This window comes from Rana temporaria, chromosome 6 (genome assembly GCF_905171775.1).
Source record: "Rana temporaria chromosome 6, aRanTem1.1, whole genome shotgun sequence".
In the NCBI taxonomy this organism is placed as follows: Eukaryota; Metazoa; Chordata; class Amphibia; order Anura; family Ranidae; genus Rana; species Rana temporaria.
In genome coordinates this window covers 128,854,709-128,875,485 of record NC_053494.1, presented here as the reverse complement: position 1 = coordinate 128,875,485, position 20,777 = coordinate 128,854,709, and the positions used below count along the sequence as shown (strand labels likewise).

The 20,777-nt window shown below is 41.3% G+C and overlaps 1 protein-coding gene across 2 annotated transcripts in view; it reads right to left on the bottom strand.

Moving 5' to 3' along the window:
* Positions 1-13,560: 13,560 nt before the first annotated feature.
* Positions 13,561-20,777, bottom strand: part of LOC120943822 (1-phosphatidylinositol 3-phosphate 5-kinase-like) — a 136,666-nt gene continuing 129,449 nt past the window's right edge. For both annotated transcript variants that reach the window (XM_040357371.1, XM_040357372.1), the window contains 2 exons: positions 20,370-20,444; positions 13,561-15,529 (listed from right to left, as the gene is read on the bottom strand). In XM_040357371.1, the coding sequence (XP_040213305.1) occupies positions 15,414-15,529; positions 20,370-20,444 (191 nt within the window). In that variant the 3' untranslated portion in view covers positions 13,561-15,413. The remainder of the gene's footprint in view (positions 15,530-20,369; positions 20,445-20,777) is intronic.

Sequence of the window (20,777 nt, the reverse complement as noted above, 5' to 3'; positions counted from 1 at the left end):
GCGACGCTTTAAACTTTTTTTACGGTTACCAGGTTAGAGTTACAGAGTAGGCCTAGTGCTATAATTATTGCTCTCGCTCTTACGATCGCGGCGATACCTCACATGTGTTATTTGAACACCGTTTTCATATGCGGGCGCGACTTCCGTATGCGCTTTCTTTGCTGCGCAAGCTCGCGGGGAGGGGGGCGCTTTAAAAAATTTTTTTTTTGTTTTCTTATTTATTTATTTATTTTTTCTAATATTACATTTTTTTTTTTTTTTTTTTTACATTTTGATCACTTTTATTGCTGTCACAAGGAATGTAAACATCCCTTGTGACAGCAATAGGTCGTGACAGGTACTCTTTATGGAGGGATCGGGGGTCTAAAAGACCCCCGAGCCCTCCTTTGCACTTCAAAGTATTCAGATCGCCGAAAACGGCGATTCTGAATACTGTGTACTTTTTTAAATCCGGCGCCATTGGCAGCCGAGAAACCCGGAAGTGACGTCATGACGCCGCTTCCGTGGTTTCAATGCGCACACTGAATCAAAGCCGTTTACGGCTTTGTTTCAGAGCGCGCCGAGACGCTGGAGGCGCCGGATCGTGGATCGGGTCTCCCGGTGGGACGGGAGGCCCGGTCAGAGCGGCGAGAGGCGGCGGGAGGGGGGGGATGTCCCCTCCCGCTCCTCCGGCATAACAACCGAGCGGCTTTTAGCCGCATCGGTTGTTATGTTTGGAAAGCCGATCGCCGGCTCTAAACAACGGTACCGGGATGATGCCTGCGGCTGCAGGCATCATCCCGGTACAACCCCTGAAAGCCGAGGACGCATATATGCGTACGCTCGGCGTGAAAGGGTTAAACAGCATTTACATATGTGGGCGGGACTTTACAAATTATGTGATCAGACTGCAGTTCCTCTTTAACCACTTCAGCCCCGGACTATTTTGCTGGTCAATGACCGGGACACTTTTTGCGATTCGGCACTGCGTCGCTTTAACTGACAATTGCGCGGTCATGCAACGTGGTTCCCAAACAAATTTGGCGTCTTTTTTTCCCCATAAATAGACCTTTCTTTTGGTGGTATTTGATCACCTCTGCGGTTTTTATTTTTTGCGCTATAAACAAAAATAGAGCGACAATTTTGAAAAAAAAAAAAAAATGAATATTTTTTACTTTTTGCTGTAATAAATATCCCAAAGAATATATAGAAAAACGATTTGTTTCCTCAGTTTAGGCCGATTCTTCTACATATTTTTTGTAAAAAAAAATTGCAATTTATTGAGTTTATTGATTGGTTTGCGCAAAAGTTATAGCGTCTACAAAATAGGGGATTGTTTTATGGCATTTTTATAAAAAAAAATGTTTTACTAGTAATGGCGGCGATCAGCGATTTTTATCGGTACTGCGACCTTATGGTGGACAGTTTTGACAAATTTTTGGGACCATTGGCATTTTTATAGCGATCAGTGCTATAAAAATGCATTGATTAATGTAAAAATGTCACTGGCAGGGAAGGGGTTAACACTAGGGGGCGAGGAAGGGGTTAATAATGTTCCCTAGGTGTGTTCTAACTGAAGGGGGGTGGGACTGACTTGGGGAAATGACAGATCGCTGTTCATACATTGTATGAACATGCGATCAGTCATTTCTCCCCCTGAAAGGACCGGGAGCTGGGTGTTTACGCGCGTCAGCACCAGGGGTGAGCGTGCGTCCCTAGTGGCTGAAATCATGTTATATTACGTGATTTCGCGCAGCCGAGCCGACCTGCCATTTTTACGGCGGCTGGTCGGCAAGTGGTTAAGTACTATCCGAGATACTTCTTTTTTATTTGGGACAACATCCAAATTATCAGGACACCCTGAAAGCTTGTCCTGAAAATTTGGATGTTGGTGCAGATCAGAAAAGTATCACAGACAGTACTTGTTTTTGTTGGGATTGCACTAATACAGTTTTTGTACATTTGAAAAACTTTGTATTGGGACGCCATCTCCGAAACATGCCATTTCAACAATATGCACTTTACTAGTGACTCGCTTAAAGCGGACCTTCAGTAATTTTTTCATCTTTTTCCATCTATTAAATCTTTTGCCCTTGTTATCTTTGGATAGTAAAAAAAAATTTCTGCCAGTAAATACCTTGTATACAGCCCACTTCCTTTTTTTTTGTCAGGTCATTAGCCTAGGCTTATGACATCATGCACAGCTCTCTCTCACACTCCTGAGCGTTTGTCAGGATGAGAGGGGGGATGAGTCATAAGAGGGCCAATGAGAGCTGGAGGTGTGTGTGTAAATCCAGGAAGTGAACAGGCAGCAGCTTCAGCTGCCCACAGTTAAAATTGATACAGCCAGACTCAGTGGAGGGAGATCTCTGCAGCATAGTTAAGTACAGAATCACAGTATATATAAAATATGCAAAGTGGTTAGAGGGAAGCTTCAGAATGGCAAAGATGTTTTTTATTACAAATTATGTGAGCAGACTGCAGTTTCTCCAACTCCAAATATTCCATATTATATAGCTGAAAAAGAATTACAGCCACTGCATATATACGGCCAGGTGGGCGCTCTCTCCTTCAGAGTGGAAATTGAGCAACGTCCCTCAGAAGGAGGGGGATCACGCGTGCCCGTGCAGCAGCGCAATCCTGATGCACTCGTGTCACCTTGACACAGCGCATCTCCAATCGGCAGGAGGGCCCTGTGATTGGCCCTCCTGATCACATGATGGCTGTGTCCAGCCGTCATGTGATGTAAATAGAGAGCCGGTTGCTAGGCGGTCGGCTCTCCTCTCCTCACACAGAAGTTGACGGTGAGGGGAGCGGATGGCTGCAGCCGGCTAGTGATCAGTGAGTATGAGCTGTTTTTTTACACACTGATCACCAGCCCAGCGTAAACACACAATTTAATCAAACATGTCCCCACACAGTAAAAACACCTGCCCCCCATATATGTAACAGTAAAATCATATGTCCCTGATCACCTGCGCACATCTGTACATGATCATCTGCATGCATCTGTTCGTGATCACACAAACCAATTATTATACACTTAAAGGGATTTTTTTTTTTACCAAAGACATGTAGCAGAATAAATTTTGGCTTAAATTTATGACAAAATTCGATTTTATTGGATTGCTTATAAAATAAATAGAAGAAAATAGCGTGAATAAATACCTCCAAAAGAAAGCTCTATTTGTGCGAACAAAATTTGAAAAATTTAATTTGGGTAAAGCGTAGCATGACCGCACAGTTGTCATTGAAAGTGCGAGAGCGCTGAAACCTGAAAATTAGCCTGGGAAGGAAGCGGGTGAAAGTGCCCAGTATTGATGTGGTTAAAGCCTTTATGTTAACGTATAATATAGAATACAAGAGAGGAATTTTAACCACTTGCCAATGGCTCACGCCGATATACGTTGGCAAAATAGCACTCCTGCGCAAACTGATGCACCTGTACATGCACCTGTACGTGAGATCTGAGGTCTTTTTGACCCCCAGATCCCACATTTAAGAGGTCCTGTAATGCTTTTTTTTTCTATTACAAGTCCTTGCAATAGGAATAAAAGTGACATGTTTTATTTTAAAAGAACAGTGTAAAAATAAAAAAGTAAAATAAATTAAAAAATAACGCCCACATATAAAAACTGTGTCAGCAACCTTTGAGCAACCCAATTCACCTGTTACCCGGCTGGGCGACATAACTGCTTCACTAATGGAACTGTAGACGATCCCCCCCCCCTCTTTTCTTGTCCCCTACCTGCTAGGCCTCCTAGAGTAATATTGCCTTTCCCTCTGTTTGTAATTTTTTCACCATTTTTACTGCTAGAGGACAAGGGGGTCATTCTGCTGATGGCTATTGGCTATACACACTGTCTAAACGCAGCTCTGGGTAACCGCTGCATGGCTATAGGAATGCTGGGAGATGGCGACACGATATGTCTGCTGTGGAGTACATCGGAATACCTCCCTCTCCCTGGACTGTTACCTCAGCCCCTGCACAAAGAGGTAGAAACTAAGGAGATTTTGGACTCTACCACGCGAAACATAGCTCATAGCACTTTCCTTATGGCCGACCCCATGCTGGAGCCTAACAGACTTCCTGCAGGATGGCAGGCAGGCTAACACACGCTACTAGACTTGCACGCCATAGTACACCCTCTTCAGTCGAATCCTCCCAAAATGTCCTGCTGACACCCGGAGTTGCCAACGCTATACATTAGTGCAATCCTATATCTTCCAGTGACTTCCACTAGATCACCCACACCGGGCCACGATAATTATACAGGCATGTTAGCTATTTCCGCTGATGATAAGACTGCTCGCTTGATGCCATTGATCCTACAACCTACACACCGGAAAGCGGATCCATGCGATTTCTCGTCTTGGTGGTCAGTGAGGGCCGCCTATCTTTCTTTGTTTTAAGGTTCTTGTTGTTCAATGCTCAGCTACGTATTATACATATTTACTGCAGAATTACCACATTAGACATCTGTAAATCTATCATAGGCTGTGAGGATACGCCTCTTGCATGTAGAGTTGCTCTATTTCTGTTCATATACTGCTCGATCGCAAGTGCTTAGTGCTGGTTGTCGAACCCGCAGCCTCACACTACCCTACAAAGTGTCTCCCGGCGAGGTTTTTAGCTTCACCGGGACACACAAACTTTACCTTGATAATAGTATAACTATTTTAGAGGTGCGCACCATTTATTCTCCTCTCCACAATCTTTCATCACCTCTCCACCTCCCTCCTACTCTCTACTCCACACCTTTCTCTTTTTTCCCCTTTTTTTTTTTTCTTTGCTCTCTCTCTCTCTTTCTTTTCTCCTATTCTTTCTCTCTTTTTCTTCTCCTTCTCCCCTCCATTCTGCCCTGGCCTCTCTATTCTCTCAGCTGAGGCGCGGTGACTGGGTCTCCTATTTAACACAGGCTGCCGTGATAGGTGCTAGAGCTGACTCTAACCGTGTGTATACTGTTCTTCCTTAAGATTTGTTTTTCCATAGGAACGGCCAGACCGGAGTGAGCTACCTCTGACTCATGGCGTACTCCACTCTAGGTCCCAGCCCCACCGTAATTTACCACAATGTCAGAGGACTGAACGTCCCGGAGAAACGCTCGACGGTTCTGCGTGAGCTCAGGAAAGGTAAACCTCTTTTTGCTTTCCTACAGGAGACACACTTCAGGACTGACAAAGTACCTAGACTCACAGACTCTTATTTCACCACTGCGTACCATGCCACAAACGACCAAGCAAAGTCCAAAGGGGTCTCAATATTGATTAGCAAAGAGGCGGCCTTCGACGTGACGGGTAGACTGACGGACCCGAGTGGCCGATACATATTTCTAAAGGGTAACTATAAAGGAGTACCGATAACGTTAGCGAATGTATATTTCCCAAATACATCTCACCTGACCTTCTGCAAACGCATGATTAAGGAGCTTGAGGGTTTCGCCTCAGGACGTACAATCCTGGGGGGGGACTTCAACCTCCCATTAAACCCTCTAGAGGACACCTCCTCGGGGAAATCCTGTGTCACGTACAAGATACTGAAAAGCATGAAATCGATGCTGTACTCCATGCATTTGATTGATTCATGGAGATATCTTAACCCTGATGGCAGGGACTTCACCTTCTATTCTGTGCCGCATGACAGGTACTCCAGGATAGATTACCTTTTTGTCTCCCGGGGGGACCTTCATGCGGTACAGAATGCACATATAGGCATACAGTCGATATCTGACCATGCCCCAATCTCTGTGACCTTGGACATAGACACACCCAAACGACCAACCCCTTCGTGGAGGCTAAACGCATCCCTTCTCTCTGATCCCGAGTTGCTTCCGAATTTGACCTCGCAACTTTCTGAATATTTTACCCTTAATTCCACCCCGGATGTCGACCCCCTGACGGTTTGGGAGGCACATAAATGTTTCATAAGGGGCGAACTCATCAGAATGGGAGCTCGCCGCAAACGAGAGAGAGAGAGGGGAATCTCCGACCTGACAGACAGGATATTAAAATTAGAGTCCTTACACAAGCAATCTCTATCAGAGAGACACGCTGCGGAACTACTAGAGACTAGGAAAAGACTACAACAGACATTAGAAGCCACCTCCAAACGCTTTCTATTCTTCAAAAAAAGGATACACTACGAGCAGGGAGACAAATCAGGCAAATTCTTAGCTAGGGCCTTGAGAGGCCCGAAGCTTCGGAACGCTATACTAGGCATTAGAAACAGGACGGGAAGGCTAGATGTGGAAGACGACCTTATAGCTCAACACTTCCAAGACTACTACTCACAATTATACAACCTCCCTAGCCAACATAGGCCGGCCAATGTTGAAGGGGACAGACTACATGCCATTCAGAAATATCTAGCATCATCCAAAGTCCCTAAATTAACAGAGGCAGACGCACTTACACTTGAAAAACCCATTGACCTGACAGAGGTCAGGACAGCTATAAAAGATCTTAAGGCTGGTAAGAGCCCAGGACCAGACGGGTTTTCCTCCATATACTACAAAACTTTTCTAGAGATCCTACTAAACCCCCTTACTAAGGCCCTGAATACCTTTTCCAAGCCCAGGGAAGTACCAAAGTCCTTCCTGTTGGCACACATCACAGTTCTACCCAAACCCGAAAAAGACCCAACACAATGTACAAGTTACAGGCCAATCTCCCTACTCAATCTGGATACCAAGCTCTTAGCGAAAATCATGGCAAACAGACTCAGACCCCTCCTCACTACTTTAATAGGCCCGGAACAAGCAGGCTTCATGCCTGGCAAGGAGGCGAGAGATAATGTGATTAAATCCCAAAACCTGCTGCATGCGGCGGGCCAGCGAAAGATCGAGGGCCTTCTTTTGTCAACCGACGCGGAGAAGGCCTTCGATCGAGTAGCGTGGGACTTCATGCTGGAAACATGCAAATACATGGGTATGGGAGAACAAATGCTGATGTGGATCTCGGCCTTGTACCAGAACCCGTCAGCTCAAATTAGAATTAACGGCTCGCTGTCGGACACCATATACATAACAAATGGCACGAGGCAGGGTTGCCCGCTGTCGCCTATCCTATTCATCTTGACACTGGAGCCATTTATCCGGAGGGTGATGATGGATCAGGCGATAGTGGGATTCAGGGTCGAAGACAGGGAATTTAAATTAGCGGCCTACGCTGATGACCTTTTGTTTTTCTTGTCTCAGCCGTTGACATCTATCCCCCAATTAATGTCGGAATTTTCCTTATATGGATATATATCCAATATGAAAATTAACTACACAAAATCTGAAGCCCTGAACATCTCAATCCCCCAGGTGAAGCTAAAAGAAATACAGAAAATCAGCCCCTTCAAATGGGAACCCAAAGCTCTCAAATATCTCGGGGTCCGACTCACATCACACATCTCTCAGATGTTTGAGGCGAATTTCCCACCTTTACTCAAAGCCATAGAGGCCGACTTGGTTACTTGGCAGCCACAATTCTTTTCGTGGTTCGGCAGAGCAGCCATCTGCAAGATGTCTGTTCTGCCTAGACTCTTGTACCTGCTCAGGACACTCCCCCTAGCCATCCCTGATAGCTTCTTTAAAAAACTACAATCGATCCAGCTTCACTTTGTTTGGGCACGTAAACGCCCACGCATCAGATTCCAACTACTGACTAAGGGTAAAGCAGACGGGGGAATGGGCCTACCGGACTACAGACAATATTACTATGCCTCACACTTGACCAGAATAGTGGATTGGCACTGTCACGGGGTTGAGAAAGATTGGGTATTCCTAGAGACCGCCCTTAGCGCTACTTCACTTAAATTCCTGCCTTGGACTCCAGGGGCTGGCAGTTCAACAACATTAAGAAACCACCCCTTGGTCAGTGTCACCCTACGGATTTTCCGTAAGCTTACGAAAAACCCAACCTTTTCCACACAAATCAGCCCCCTCACCCCATTGAGAGACAATCCTGACTTCCCCCCGGGGATAAGGAACCGCCTCCTCCAGACAATGTCAACGGCCACCCCATTACTGGCCTCACAATGCTTCATGAATGGTCGAATGAAGGACTATGCAGTACTCAAATTAGATACCTCATGCCCGAAACTTCCTCTATGGACCTATTTCCAGATACGCAGTTATGTCACTACCCCCAGACTTAAGGGACCTTTCACGAGACAACTGACTGACTGAGGAGGTGTGCGAACGGGGAGAACCGATTAGGAAGGCCACATCTCTGGCATACACCTGGATACAGACCTCGTCTCCAAACACTACAGATAAGTTCAGAGTACGCTGGTCGAAAGACCTAGATATTCCCATAACAGAGAGTCAATGGCGCAAGGCCTGCATACTAGCTCACAAATGCTCTCTTAGCACACGAATGCAGGAAACATCCTACAAGTTAATGACCTATTGGTATGCAACTCCTGCTAAATTGCATAGATGGTACCCCAACTCCTCAGACCAATGCTGGCGTTGCAAAGCGGACGTTGGCACACTGTACCACATCTGGTGGCAGTGCCCTATGATTGCTCAATACTGGACGGAAGTCACTAGACTAGTGAAGACTATGACAGACACAAACCTAACACTAGATGCAGCATGCTGTCTCATCAATATCAACAGCTTTTCACTCAAAAGATTTAAAAGCTCTCTTTCCAGACATTTACTTACCGCGGCCAAATCACTCATTCCACTGTACTGGAAGTCCACAACGGTGCCCACTATTAGGGCATGGCTGCTCAGAGTAGCTGAAATGTGCGACATGGAAGAAACAGTAGCACAAGCTAACGACGCTGTAGACCACTATATAAAGATGTGGTCCCCCTGGCTCTCATTTAAGTATTCGGAAGAATATACATCTCTCACGTCCTATGCGACATACTGAACTTACACACACTTTACTGATACATGGTCCCCATCTCTGATGATGGGTCTCAGTCACTGCGCCTCTTTGTACATCTCTTTGTACATCTCTCCTTACCCTCTCCTCCTACCTCTATCTCTCTTATATGATTGCTTAATCACCACAAAACGCCAACAGACTAGATATATTTTCTTGATAATAAACTTATATATACTCTGTCCACTGCATATGCCTGACCTAGATTGTTATCTGAAGTTACGTTGTATACATGTTAACTTGCTCACGGTCAAATCCGTACATATCTTCAATCTTTATGTATTATTGTATACCCCTGTATGGGCCCTTTGTTCACATGTTTTGTAACGTAAACGACTTACTTTACTCTCAATAAAAACGCTTGAATGAAAAAAAAAAAAAAACTGTGTCCAAATCGCACGTGAGGTATTGCCGCGATCGTGAATAATTCTAGTCCTAGACCCCCTCTGTAACTCAAAACATGCAACATGTAGAATTTTTTAAACAGATAAAAGTTTTTTACAGATAAAAGTTTATCGCCATTCCACGAGCTGGAGCAATTTCGAAGCGTGACATGTTTGGTATCAATTTACTCAGCGTTACAGCTTTCACAATATAAAAAAAAAAAACGGCTAACTTTACGGTTTTATTTTTAAATAATAAAAAAAAAAAATTTCCAAAAAAAGTGCAAGACCGCTGCGCAAATACGGTGTGACAAAGTATTGCAACGACCGCCATTTTATTCTTTAGGGTGTTAGAAAAAAAATATATATAATGTTTGGGGGTTCTAAATAATTTTGGGAGTGCCAAGTAAAATTACCTTCATGGTGGAATATTTGCATCACATGAAAAAAAAAAAATACATTCGTCGGCATGATAGTTCACTAGTTTATTGAAATACCTATTATAAACAGTACATTTTCTAGAGAATTATACATTGTTACTATTAAATACTTTAAGAAGTCAGTTGTATAAAATAGAGTTAAAACAGATTTTGAACCAAATATCTACAATAATCTGTACAAACACTTTACATACACCTGTTTAATATAACAGGTGGCACAAAGTTAAAAATAAATGGACATGCAGTAAATCTACATAAAGCAAAGCATATTGAATATGCTACCATCATATTTATCAATTTAAGAGCATATTCATTTACCACAGTTAGATTATAATGCAAACAATCAAAGCTTTACAGGGCATCTAGAAAAGATTTCCAACATGAATTATCTACATTTAATACCAGGAGGTAATCATGATTTTACACAATCTTTCAGTAGTCAAACAAGAGAGGCGATGTATATGTACAAAAGGGTTATGAAAAAGGTGTTAGAAGGCACAGCTGTGCCATTGTGCTATGGGGTGTTACATGTTTTGCACAGAGGGTGCCCTTTAAAAGAGACAACAGCTGGAAGCAAATGATTTGCTGAGATATGTGCATGAACACGCGTACAAATGGTCAGGCAGTTTACATAAAGCTCCTATAGTTGAAAGACAACACTGTTTTATGCTCAGAGAGCTGAAATAAGCTGAAACACATCACTGAGAGGGACAGGTAAGTGTCCCTTCAGTGTCTACTTTAAAATCAAACTTGATAACCAAAACAAAAATCAACATTACCATAGCCACTACTACTAATAAACCAGAACTCTAGTCGATTATAAAAAAAACTTTGGTCCTTTTTTATGTATGAATTGAAATTACTGCATGCGTTTGCAAATACTGTTGGTAAAAGTGCCGGCAATATATATTGGTGTAATCTCACAACAATCCACCATCAACAATTCCCTTCTAGATTGTAAGCTCTAACGAGCAGGACCCTCCGATCCCTCCTGTATTGAAATGTATTGTGACTGTACTGTCGACCCTGATGTAAAGCGCTGCACAAACTGTTGGTGCTATATAAATCCTGTATAATAATATAAATAATCATCATACAGAAGCTATTAGTGCAAAAGGTTTTTTCCTAAGGATCAACCAGTCTTTGGCTGCATTTCACAGTGATGTCATGCATGCATGGGTGTGTTTACAGGAGCAGTAGAGCACAGGGAAGATTTTACATGTTAATGGCCAGTGAGGAGGCTTGTTAAACAGGAAGCAGCCTGGTTGGAGTGATAAACTTATTGCAGTGCAGTGGCGTTAACTTTAGACATCCAATCAAATGCTGAGGAACTTTTTTTCTAGACTTGCTGTACCTGACTGAGTGTTTAATATAGACTCAATAAGCTAATAAAAAAAATAAAAAAATAATAATAAACCACCCCCCAATAGCCACTGAGATGCCATAATGCAAGTGTTACATAGAAGACAGTGAAGCTCACAAAGTGTAAAAATCAATGAATAAATTTGTAAATACAACAAGCTGATTCTGCAAAATTAATAATTAGGGTATCTGCTCATTTGTTGAAAATACCTGTGAGAAAAAAATATATGTTTTAATGGAGTGTACACGCTGATGGATTGACAAGTGAGGTACAGTGGCAAAGTTAAAGTGCTAAAAGTTCTTTAACGGGAAAAAAAAAAGGCTTAAAATTGTGAAAAAGTTTAACCAAGATATGCTTATACCACATATGCAAAAGGCCACAATTCAAACAAACACAATACTGTCTGTACAGATCAAAATAATCTACATAATGCACCACCCTGCTAAAGATAAAATGAAGGTTAAAGCAGGGTCTCGCAAAAAAAAAAAAAAAAAAAAGCTATATACACTGCAGCTGATGACTTTTAATATTAGGACACGTACCTGTCCAGGGCGCCCGCGATGTCAGCCCCCGAAGCCGATCTGTCTCTCGGTTGCTGCCTTCGGTAACGGAATCAGGAAGTAAAGCCTTGCGCCTTCACTTCCTGGTTCACTACTGTGCATGTCTGAGTTGCGCTGCGCTCTCTCACTGGTCCATGCTGTCTTCTGGGAACTGTGCATCTCCCAGAAGACAGAGTGAGGGGAGGGGCCGGACATGGCATAGATCGCTGCGGATACTGCAGCAAACTATGCCTGGAAGTGGAAGCAAATACCTGTATTGGACAGGTATCTGCTCCCCTCTCTCCGCCTGAAAGGTTCCAAATGCGACACCGGAGGGGGGAGGATTCCAAAAAGCAGAAGTTCCATTTTTGGGTGCAACTCCGCTTTAAATGTTCTAGAACACATCTTTCTGATGAATTTAAACTGCAGTACATACATCACGTTAGTCATATTTTTCAAGTGTACCTAAACAAAATGATTTTAAGCATTTTTATAGCGTGGGCTATACATATTATCTATTAGGCCATAGAGTTGATACAGCATGGATGTCTACAGGGTATACCATTACCAATAACCTCACAGTTATTTAGAAAAAAAAATATTACAACAACAATGTTCTCGATGAGCACGGATATCCACATGCAGAATCCTCTCCCCAGTCCAGCAACCAGGTCACTGGAGTTTCTACCATTAAGTCGGTGCCCCCCACAACTGAAAATGGCTACATATGACATTTTGCAGGCCAAACTTATACAGAATGCTATATACTTTAGAATCTGTAGCATATTGAGGTGCTAGAATGTATTAGCTTATGTGCGTTTTTTTCTAATTTAAAAAAAAATAATCTCAACCAAACTATAAATGTTGTTCTGGTTTGAGAGTTATGGGACATGGCTAAGTTAATAAATAAAACCCCTCTGTTTGCGTCCACTTTCTATAAAACTTTCTACCAGTTGATCCTACTTACTGACTATGGTGCCACTTCTACCTGTCATAATATGCACAGACCCCTTGTCTTGATCCATTGAGGAGAAGCAGCTTGGTGAAGACAGATCATTGAAAGAACTGTAAAGTACAGTATATAAACAGTGGTGCTGCAGTTTACAAACAGACACCTGGCCTCTACCATCAAAATTGAGTTAGGACTGGTTGAAAGGCCTCAGATTTATTTTCCCAGATAAAGCAAAGACTTTAACCAATGGTACAACTCTGTCCTTTCTGCTTTAAACATAAAAGCCCAGACTTTTAAGAAAATAGTGCATCTTGAAGCCTACATCTTTAAATCCTTTATTATATATAACATTATCGTATCTTTAAAGTGACTGTAAAGTATTTTTTTTTTCAGTTAGAATAAAACATGTTATACTTGCCTAAACCTTTTCTTCTCTGGTCCCTCTTTGGTGCTTTTGGCCCCTACCTCCTGTCGAGTGCACAGAGCTACGGCCCGGTCACACCCCCTTTTGCTCCTCATTGGCTGACTGACTTAGATTGACAGCAGTGGGAGCCAACGGCGCCGTACTGCCGTCTCAGCCAATGAGGGGAGTCCCGGGCAGCTGAGACATTCCTACAACATTGCTGGAACAAGATGGGGCTCAGGGGGGCTGTTGCACACAGGAGGTTTTTTATTCTAATGCAGAAAATGCATTAAGTTTAAAAACATTCTGCCTTTACAATCACTTTAAAGATCTTATGCATGGCTAGAAATGTTCTCTGCAACTATGAATTTACAGCACAGTAAGTATATAGAGCAGTACGTAATATAGAGCACCCTTTTTTATGCCACCTTATTTTCTGCATATGTATTTAACTGCATGTATTGTTACTTTATGCCCTGTGTGATATTTACTCTGATTCTTCATATACATTTTGGTCATCCTTTTTTTTAAAAAACCCTCTAAGCTTTTAAAGCAACTACGCACATTAAGACCTACCTTTTTCATAACATAATAAAATAAAAATACAAAACATGTCATTAAACTATTTTAATAACTGCAGAAGTATCCTGTCCAATACGCAATCATATAGATGCACGTGTGCAAATAAAGCAAGACAGATTTTGATCTTATACACTACAAAATGTCTTCTCTGAAAAAACAAAACAAAAAAAAAACAATAAAAAAATTAAAATAAAAAACGTTCTACGGCAATATAAAACAAAATAAAAAGGAACACATATTATAAAGGTTTTTGCACTCTTGATAGAGTCAACCTACTTTTAAAACTACTACTGATGAAAGGTTCATTTACATGTTTACTGTATTTAGAACTTCACGGAAATGCTCCATTATGAAAGAATATGGAATTTAAGCAAAAACTTAAATATGAAATCTGGCGAATCTCTAGCCCTAGCATGGAAATATAACAGCTGTGGGATTTACCAGAAGGGCTGGTGTGCTTGAGAATTATTTGTGGGCCTGTGCGTGTAAGTGTATACAGCTTAAACTCAAATATTCCTGTTTAAAAAAAGAAGAAAAAAAAAAAAGGAAAAAAATCATTGTTGTCAGCACACATTTAGCATCTGGTCTTATTACAGGAGTCATGGTTGCTTTATTTTTGCAGAAGCATGCCCTTGGGACTTTCATCCTTTCCCTTTACTGCTCAGTAAGCCACTGGACGCAAACAAGCATTTTGCATGTCAGGTGTTGTGAAATGTTCAGTAACTTGCCATTTGGAAATTCAGTGCCTCTCAAATTACTGAAGCAAAGATAACAGCCCTGATGTTCGCACACTGAAAAAAGTCACTGGGGGCAGCCTTCATACTCGTATACCAACAGGCACCTTTAAAACCTCACTAATCCATTGAGCTTGGCAAAGTTTAACATTCGGAGGTGTACAGATAAAGATTCCTTTATAATTCTGGACGTTCCACGTCAGACCCATATCTACATATTGAAGTGCTCAACTGGTCATTCTAATGGTCCTGTGTCATGCACCTCTGGCTCCAATGCCTGTGTATGTCAGTCATTCTGCTGAAGGCAGAAACACATGATACTAATTCTTTAATCGGAGGTATTAAGGCCTTTAGAATAGAGCACTACTAGAGCAGAGGCACTTACAACATTTCCCAGCTTAACCCCAATAGGTAGGAAATGTTGGTTAAAGTCCTTTATCGGAAAGAATGAGTGCAATGCCAACAAAACATGAAACTATCTGTAATTCTAATAATTGAAATTATTGTTCTCAAGCTCATCAAGTCATTCAATATCAGAATGCCATCTATATCAGCTTCCAAGAAGCAACAATAAATATCAAAACTGAACAAATGTAAAATTTGTCACATTTATGGCAGCAAATAACCCTGGCACTGTAGTCTAAGCATGATGAATGGACCTTTAAAGACAGAAATTGATTTTCCAATAAAGCCCTGGAACAGCAAAACTAGTACTAAAGATGAATACATGAAGAGATGTAAAGTCATCAACAGATATTTAGGTGCTTACAATTTCACCCTAGTAACTCCGGCAGCTGAAAAATGTCCCAGAGAACTATACATGAGACTATCTTGAAACTATACAAAGTCTGAAGATACGGGCTGCACAGCAGTCACCATATTGACATTTTCTGTTTTTCGAGAAAAGTTCTCTTAAAACAGAATAGCATTTACTCATGGTCCTCGTGCTAAAATAGGTCTCATTTACATACAATCCCTGGATTTACAAGTCACAATTTTCTTTATGTACAAACAGTTAAATTAGGTTTTTAAACATTCCATCAACAATCTAGAAGTGTAATTAAAAAGCTGTAAAGATATAGATAAAACCCAAGTAGAGAATGTTGAGCAAAGTTTTGTGCTGTGAAGATTAATTTCCCAGTCTTCTGAATTCTAGCAGTTGCCTCCAAGACCAGTCCAGTGGTCAGGTACCATCAGAAAATACTTATCCATCGCTTCACAGAATCGAGTGCGATACAGCTCTGGAGAAACTACAGTTGGCATCTTACCTACGTATTAAGAAGACAGATAAATTAAAAAAATATTATAACAACACATTTTACAGCTTAACAATATTGTATTGATAAACACATTTGAATATGCCCGCTTTTGTGGTTTTACTTTATGAATACAATGCAAAAATGGGATAATAAAGTCCATATTTTGTGACAAATTAATTTGCTCTTGGATTAAAAGCTCACTATAACATTTCTAGTAGCACAAAAAGGCTTATTTTATAATCTAGTTGCTGCAAAATTGTGTCAAGCAAACCTTTTCTCATTCAACTATGCCAAAAACCACAACAGTATAGATCAATACTATGCAAAGCACCCCTCTTATTTTGTAACAAACCTACGGGTGTGCAGCTTTTAAAAAACAATTATCTTTCATTACACTGTTACTTACTGTGTTTTTTTGCTTCTTTTTAACATCCTCTGTGAGCTCCTGGAACCCCGCGCCCCACCCAACTTCAATATGCTCTATGCACACTACAAATCCCATAGTTCCTAGTCCATCTCGGGAGTGGGCAAGAGAGGGTGGCTACATTCTTACATAGAGATAATGTACGGTATATCAGATATTTATTTGTAAAATACATTTTCCTTCCACTTGACAATTATGTGCCACTTTGTGTTAGTCCATCGCATAAAATATGTTTACGTTTTTGGTTGTAACATGAAGCATTGTGGAGATTTCAAGAGGTATGAATACTTTTTCAAGGCACTGCATGTGAGTAGGGAGTAGTATCTAACTTGTATGGCTCCTAACTGCTATGTTTCATGTTTGAGAAATACATTGTATGTGCATGTGCGGGTAAACTCAGATGCACAAAAGAATCTCCTTTTTACAGTGTGTTGTTCAAAGCAAACCTTCATCACAAGGCCGCTGTAGTGAATAGAATGGAATGAAACAGTACTTGTGACATTTAACAATTTTTTTTTTTTTTTAAGAAACCATGTGAATCACTGGGATAGGCACATCTGCACTATTCCGATCAACACACTAGCGACTTGCTGGTGTGAACAAGAACTTATGGTGCTTTTCCTTTGGTCACTCTGCTTTGAAATCATGCAACTTCACTTGAAAAATCACACAATTTCTAAGCTGCATGTCAGTGCGACTTAAGTGTGACTTGGAAAGCATCTGTGCGACTACATGCACAGATGTCTATATAAGTCGCACCTGAACTTGCAAAAAGTAATGCAAGAACTACTTTCAAATTCATTGCGACTCCAATTGTGGACAATAGGGTGCGACTTGTCACGCGATTTGAAACTATTAAATTACATGACAAGTCACACTGGTGTGACCTGGAGTTTATGGTAGTTACTTAGAAAGAGGATTCAGCAATCATTTCTCTCTCTCTGCTTGCCAGAAAAGGCAAGCAGAGGGCAAAGGACTATTTAGCAGAACTGCCTTGAGGTCTTTCTACTGCTGAGCCTTTACCGTTTTCTGCAATGTGTCTGTGTGGTGGCTGCCATCTTTTTAGAAGCGGTACTTTGCTTCCTATAACAAAGTTGCCTCATCAATAACCAATTATATAATGACTGGATGGGAAATATTCCAAAAGCAGCGACTAGCAGAAAGCACATAACCACGGTATGAGTGATGCGCAAGCAGAGAAATCCTTTCACTGCAAGTCCTTAAGCACAGATTTCTCTCCTGGAAGCAGCACCGCAGTAACATCACCAAATATACAGTATATAAAACGCCAAATCTTTTAAGATTAGCAGTCAGAGGCAGCAGAGTCTTAGATCTCGCAAGGCAGATCTACAACTGGCTACAGTAGTGCCTAGGCACAATCACGTGTCAGAGATCCACTGATATTTTATTGAGTAGTTCAAGCAAATAGGTAGATTTTCTGGGTACTGCAAAATAACCATTTCTATTTATTTGCTGTATGAAAGCAAATCAACACTTTTTGAGTATAGATCCACTTTAACCACTTAAGACCCGGACCTTTAGGCAGCTAAAGGACCCGGCCAGTTTTTGCGATTCGGCACTGCGTCGCTTTAACTGAAAATTGCGCGGTCGTGCGACGTGGCTCCCAAACAAAATTGGCGTCCTTTTTTCCCCACAAATAGCGTTTACAAAATAGGGGTAAGTTTCATTGCATTTTTATTAAAAAAAATGTTTTACTACTAATGGCGGCGATCAGCGATTTTTTCCGTGACTGCGACATTATGGCGGACACTTCAGACCATTTTGACACATTTTTGGGACCATTGTCATTTTCAAAGCAAAAAATGCATTTAAAATACATTGTTTACTGTGAAAATGACAATTGCAGTTAACCACAAGGGGGCGCTGATGGGGTTATGTATGACCTCATCTGTGTTTCTAACTGTAGGGGGGTGTGGCTGTAGGTGTGACGTCATCGATTGTGTTCCCCTATAAAAGGGAACACACGATCAATGACGGCGCCACAGTGAAGAACGGGGAAGCTGAGTTTACACACAGCTCTCCCCATTCTTCAGCTCCGGGGACCGATCGCGGGACTCCAGCGGCGATCGGGTCTGCTGGTCCCGCGGTCACGGCTCTTCGGGTCGCGCGCGCGACCCCACAGCTGGGCTTAAAGGGCCACGTACAGGTACGTGGATGTGCCCAGCCGTGCCATTCTGCCGACGTTAATGAGCGCAGAGGTTAACGTTACATGGTGTATTAATCTTTTTTAGCTTATTATGGTCAAGACTAAAAATAAAATAAAAAAAAGTTTGGTTAAAATCATGTAGGTATACATTTTCTATTGAAGCCTTGCTTTAGGTGCATTTCCACGTTTTCCAAGATCTCCACTACTGTAAACAGCTCTTTGTTTACAGAGCTCGTTAGCTCAAGTTGAAATATACACACACAAATGAATGGTTCAGAATAGTCAGTCTTCCCTTCCTTCTGAGGTTTCTAGAAGAGGCAGCCTGCCTGACTGATAAACCCATAGTGCGCCAAAAACATTAAGTGTTTTAAGCAAATAATTGATGAACATAGTAAAAACACACAAATAGTCTAAAAACCTATACACTTAAATAAATAAGATAACACAAAACTGACCCAAAACAATGATTGTAATCATTCTTTGATAACTTATTTGATTTTAACAGTATTGCACAATTGTAATTCTAATAGAGACCCTGTAGATGATAGAATGATTGCTAGAACTTAATCTGATATATATTATAGTACTTATACAAGTACTTATAATACTCTATAGTATAGCTTAACTTATCTGAATTTCCAGACCAGCAGTTTTTATTAGTTTCTGGACTTTGGTCTGTAGGAAATGTTCACAGCCATTTTTGCAACCTGCCCTCAAATATAAAAGCAAAAAGTATCATTTGAAAATGTAAACAAATGTTAACTATTTTAATTCAAGTATTAAGATTGTGCAACCTCTTGTGATACATGAAATATAAGGCATGTCTCGATTTTTTCTGTGCACTGCCTTAGTGTGTTGGGGTGCCATTCAAAATGAATGGTATTGGAATGCATCATGTAATGTGTGCTGTGGTAATATGGCTGTTGGTGCAAAGCATAGATGTAAATTGGCCCTTAAAGTGTTACTAAACCCATGACCCTGCATTTACTATATCTGGTCACCTACAGCACACAGAACATGGAAATGCAATTATTTTAGTAAATATAAACAGTTAAATATATTTTCTCATCAGCAGTATAGAGCAGTCTTGTGATCTCTATCAGTGTCTGGCTGAGCACTGGTTAGAGCTTGTAGGAGGAGTTTTCATTATTTTCTGACTGTCCTGTGAGGCTGCATGATCCCTGACCCTCTGTCTGGACAGTGCCGATTGGCCCTGAAGAAGAGGGCTTGCCCTCGTAACGCGCAAGCCGTATTATATGTCGTCTGGACTCTCCGGCTGTCTGGTTCCAGTGGAAGGCCTTCAAGGAGGTATCTATTCCGGTTGACGGAGTTTTGTGAGTAGCCTTGATCTTTGTACATTTTTATAATTAAACCCTGTCATCGGTAATGCGCAAGGTCGGTGCGCCCTTTTCCTTTTTTACATTTCAGTCTCAAGAATACCCATTCTAAGAAGGGCAGCAAGATTTTTGGTCATTCCCTATTCCAACGGAAGACTCTGTTTGTACCACTAAGTGATCGAGCGCAGGAGATTGTCTGTGTTTCCAACTGGCCCTGTGCCAAATCGCATGCACCCTTCCCCTAATCTTTAGGAGATGGATTGGGGACAGTGGAACAAGGGGAGGATCAGAAGACCGGATCACACAGCCTTTTTACACAATGCACAGTAATAACCGGTTCCACAGTGAATATAACAAGGATGCTTTACTGCATATACAGTACACACCGATTTTACTGCTGTGGGTTTAGAAACACTAGAAAGTTTGCAAGAGGTCATATACGACCACAGTTTACTATGCAGGCACTCAGAAGGTCTGCCAATTATATGTCTAATCTACATTGTGTAGTGCGTTTTACTATCCAGAGTGCGATCTGACAGAGGCCTAATAAGCTGTCAAGTAGTGCTTAGCAAAGCTACATATTCACACTAAGCTTATTTATACATATTTCCAGCTACTTAAAAGCAAACAAAAATATACTGCATACAGAATAATGCCACTAACCTACAATTACCTGGAATAATAGAACATTCCCACCTACACTTTGTAGGTTTTTACACTACTCATTAGCTTCCTTACAGCTGTAGTTAAATGCCTTCATCTTAGCTGCCATCGGGAAAATCGAGCAGAGCCTCGGAATATAACAGAGATGATATTGCCAAGTCATGATGCAAGGCATTTTTATGTAATTGATGCAATGCATTTTTATGTAATTGATGCTAAATGCTACAAAGCAGAAATCTAGAAAAGTTATCAACTAACCTTGGCCACCCAGGATGCCAGTAGATTTGACAACCATTTCAAGTTTCTTGTCCCATGTGAATGTTCGGATGTAATCTGTTATTAGGCAAAAAGATTAGGCTTTATATACAAAAGCAAGAAAGAAAAAATAACGTGCAAACAATTACTAACAGGGGTGAGTAATTCAATACTAAATTTGAATTAGCAAAGCAAATAATATGGACTGGTATTATTGCCATCAATATTAGAGAAATCTGAGCAATGAGTATGAAGGTTACCATACATTTATTTCTGTACATGTGGTTGTTGCCTGCACTTTTCCTCCTAATGCACAGTAATGACATGTGAAGAATACAGGATCGTGTTATATTGCCCATTGTATTAAAAATGTTTGTCACCTCCTCCCATGCTCGCCTCCAGGTCTTCTCT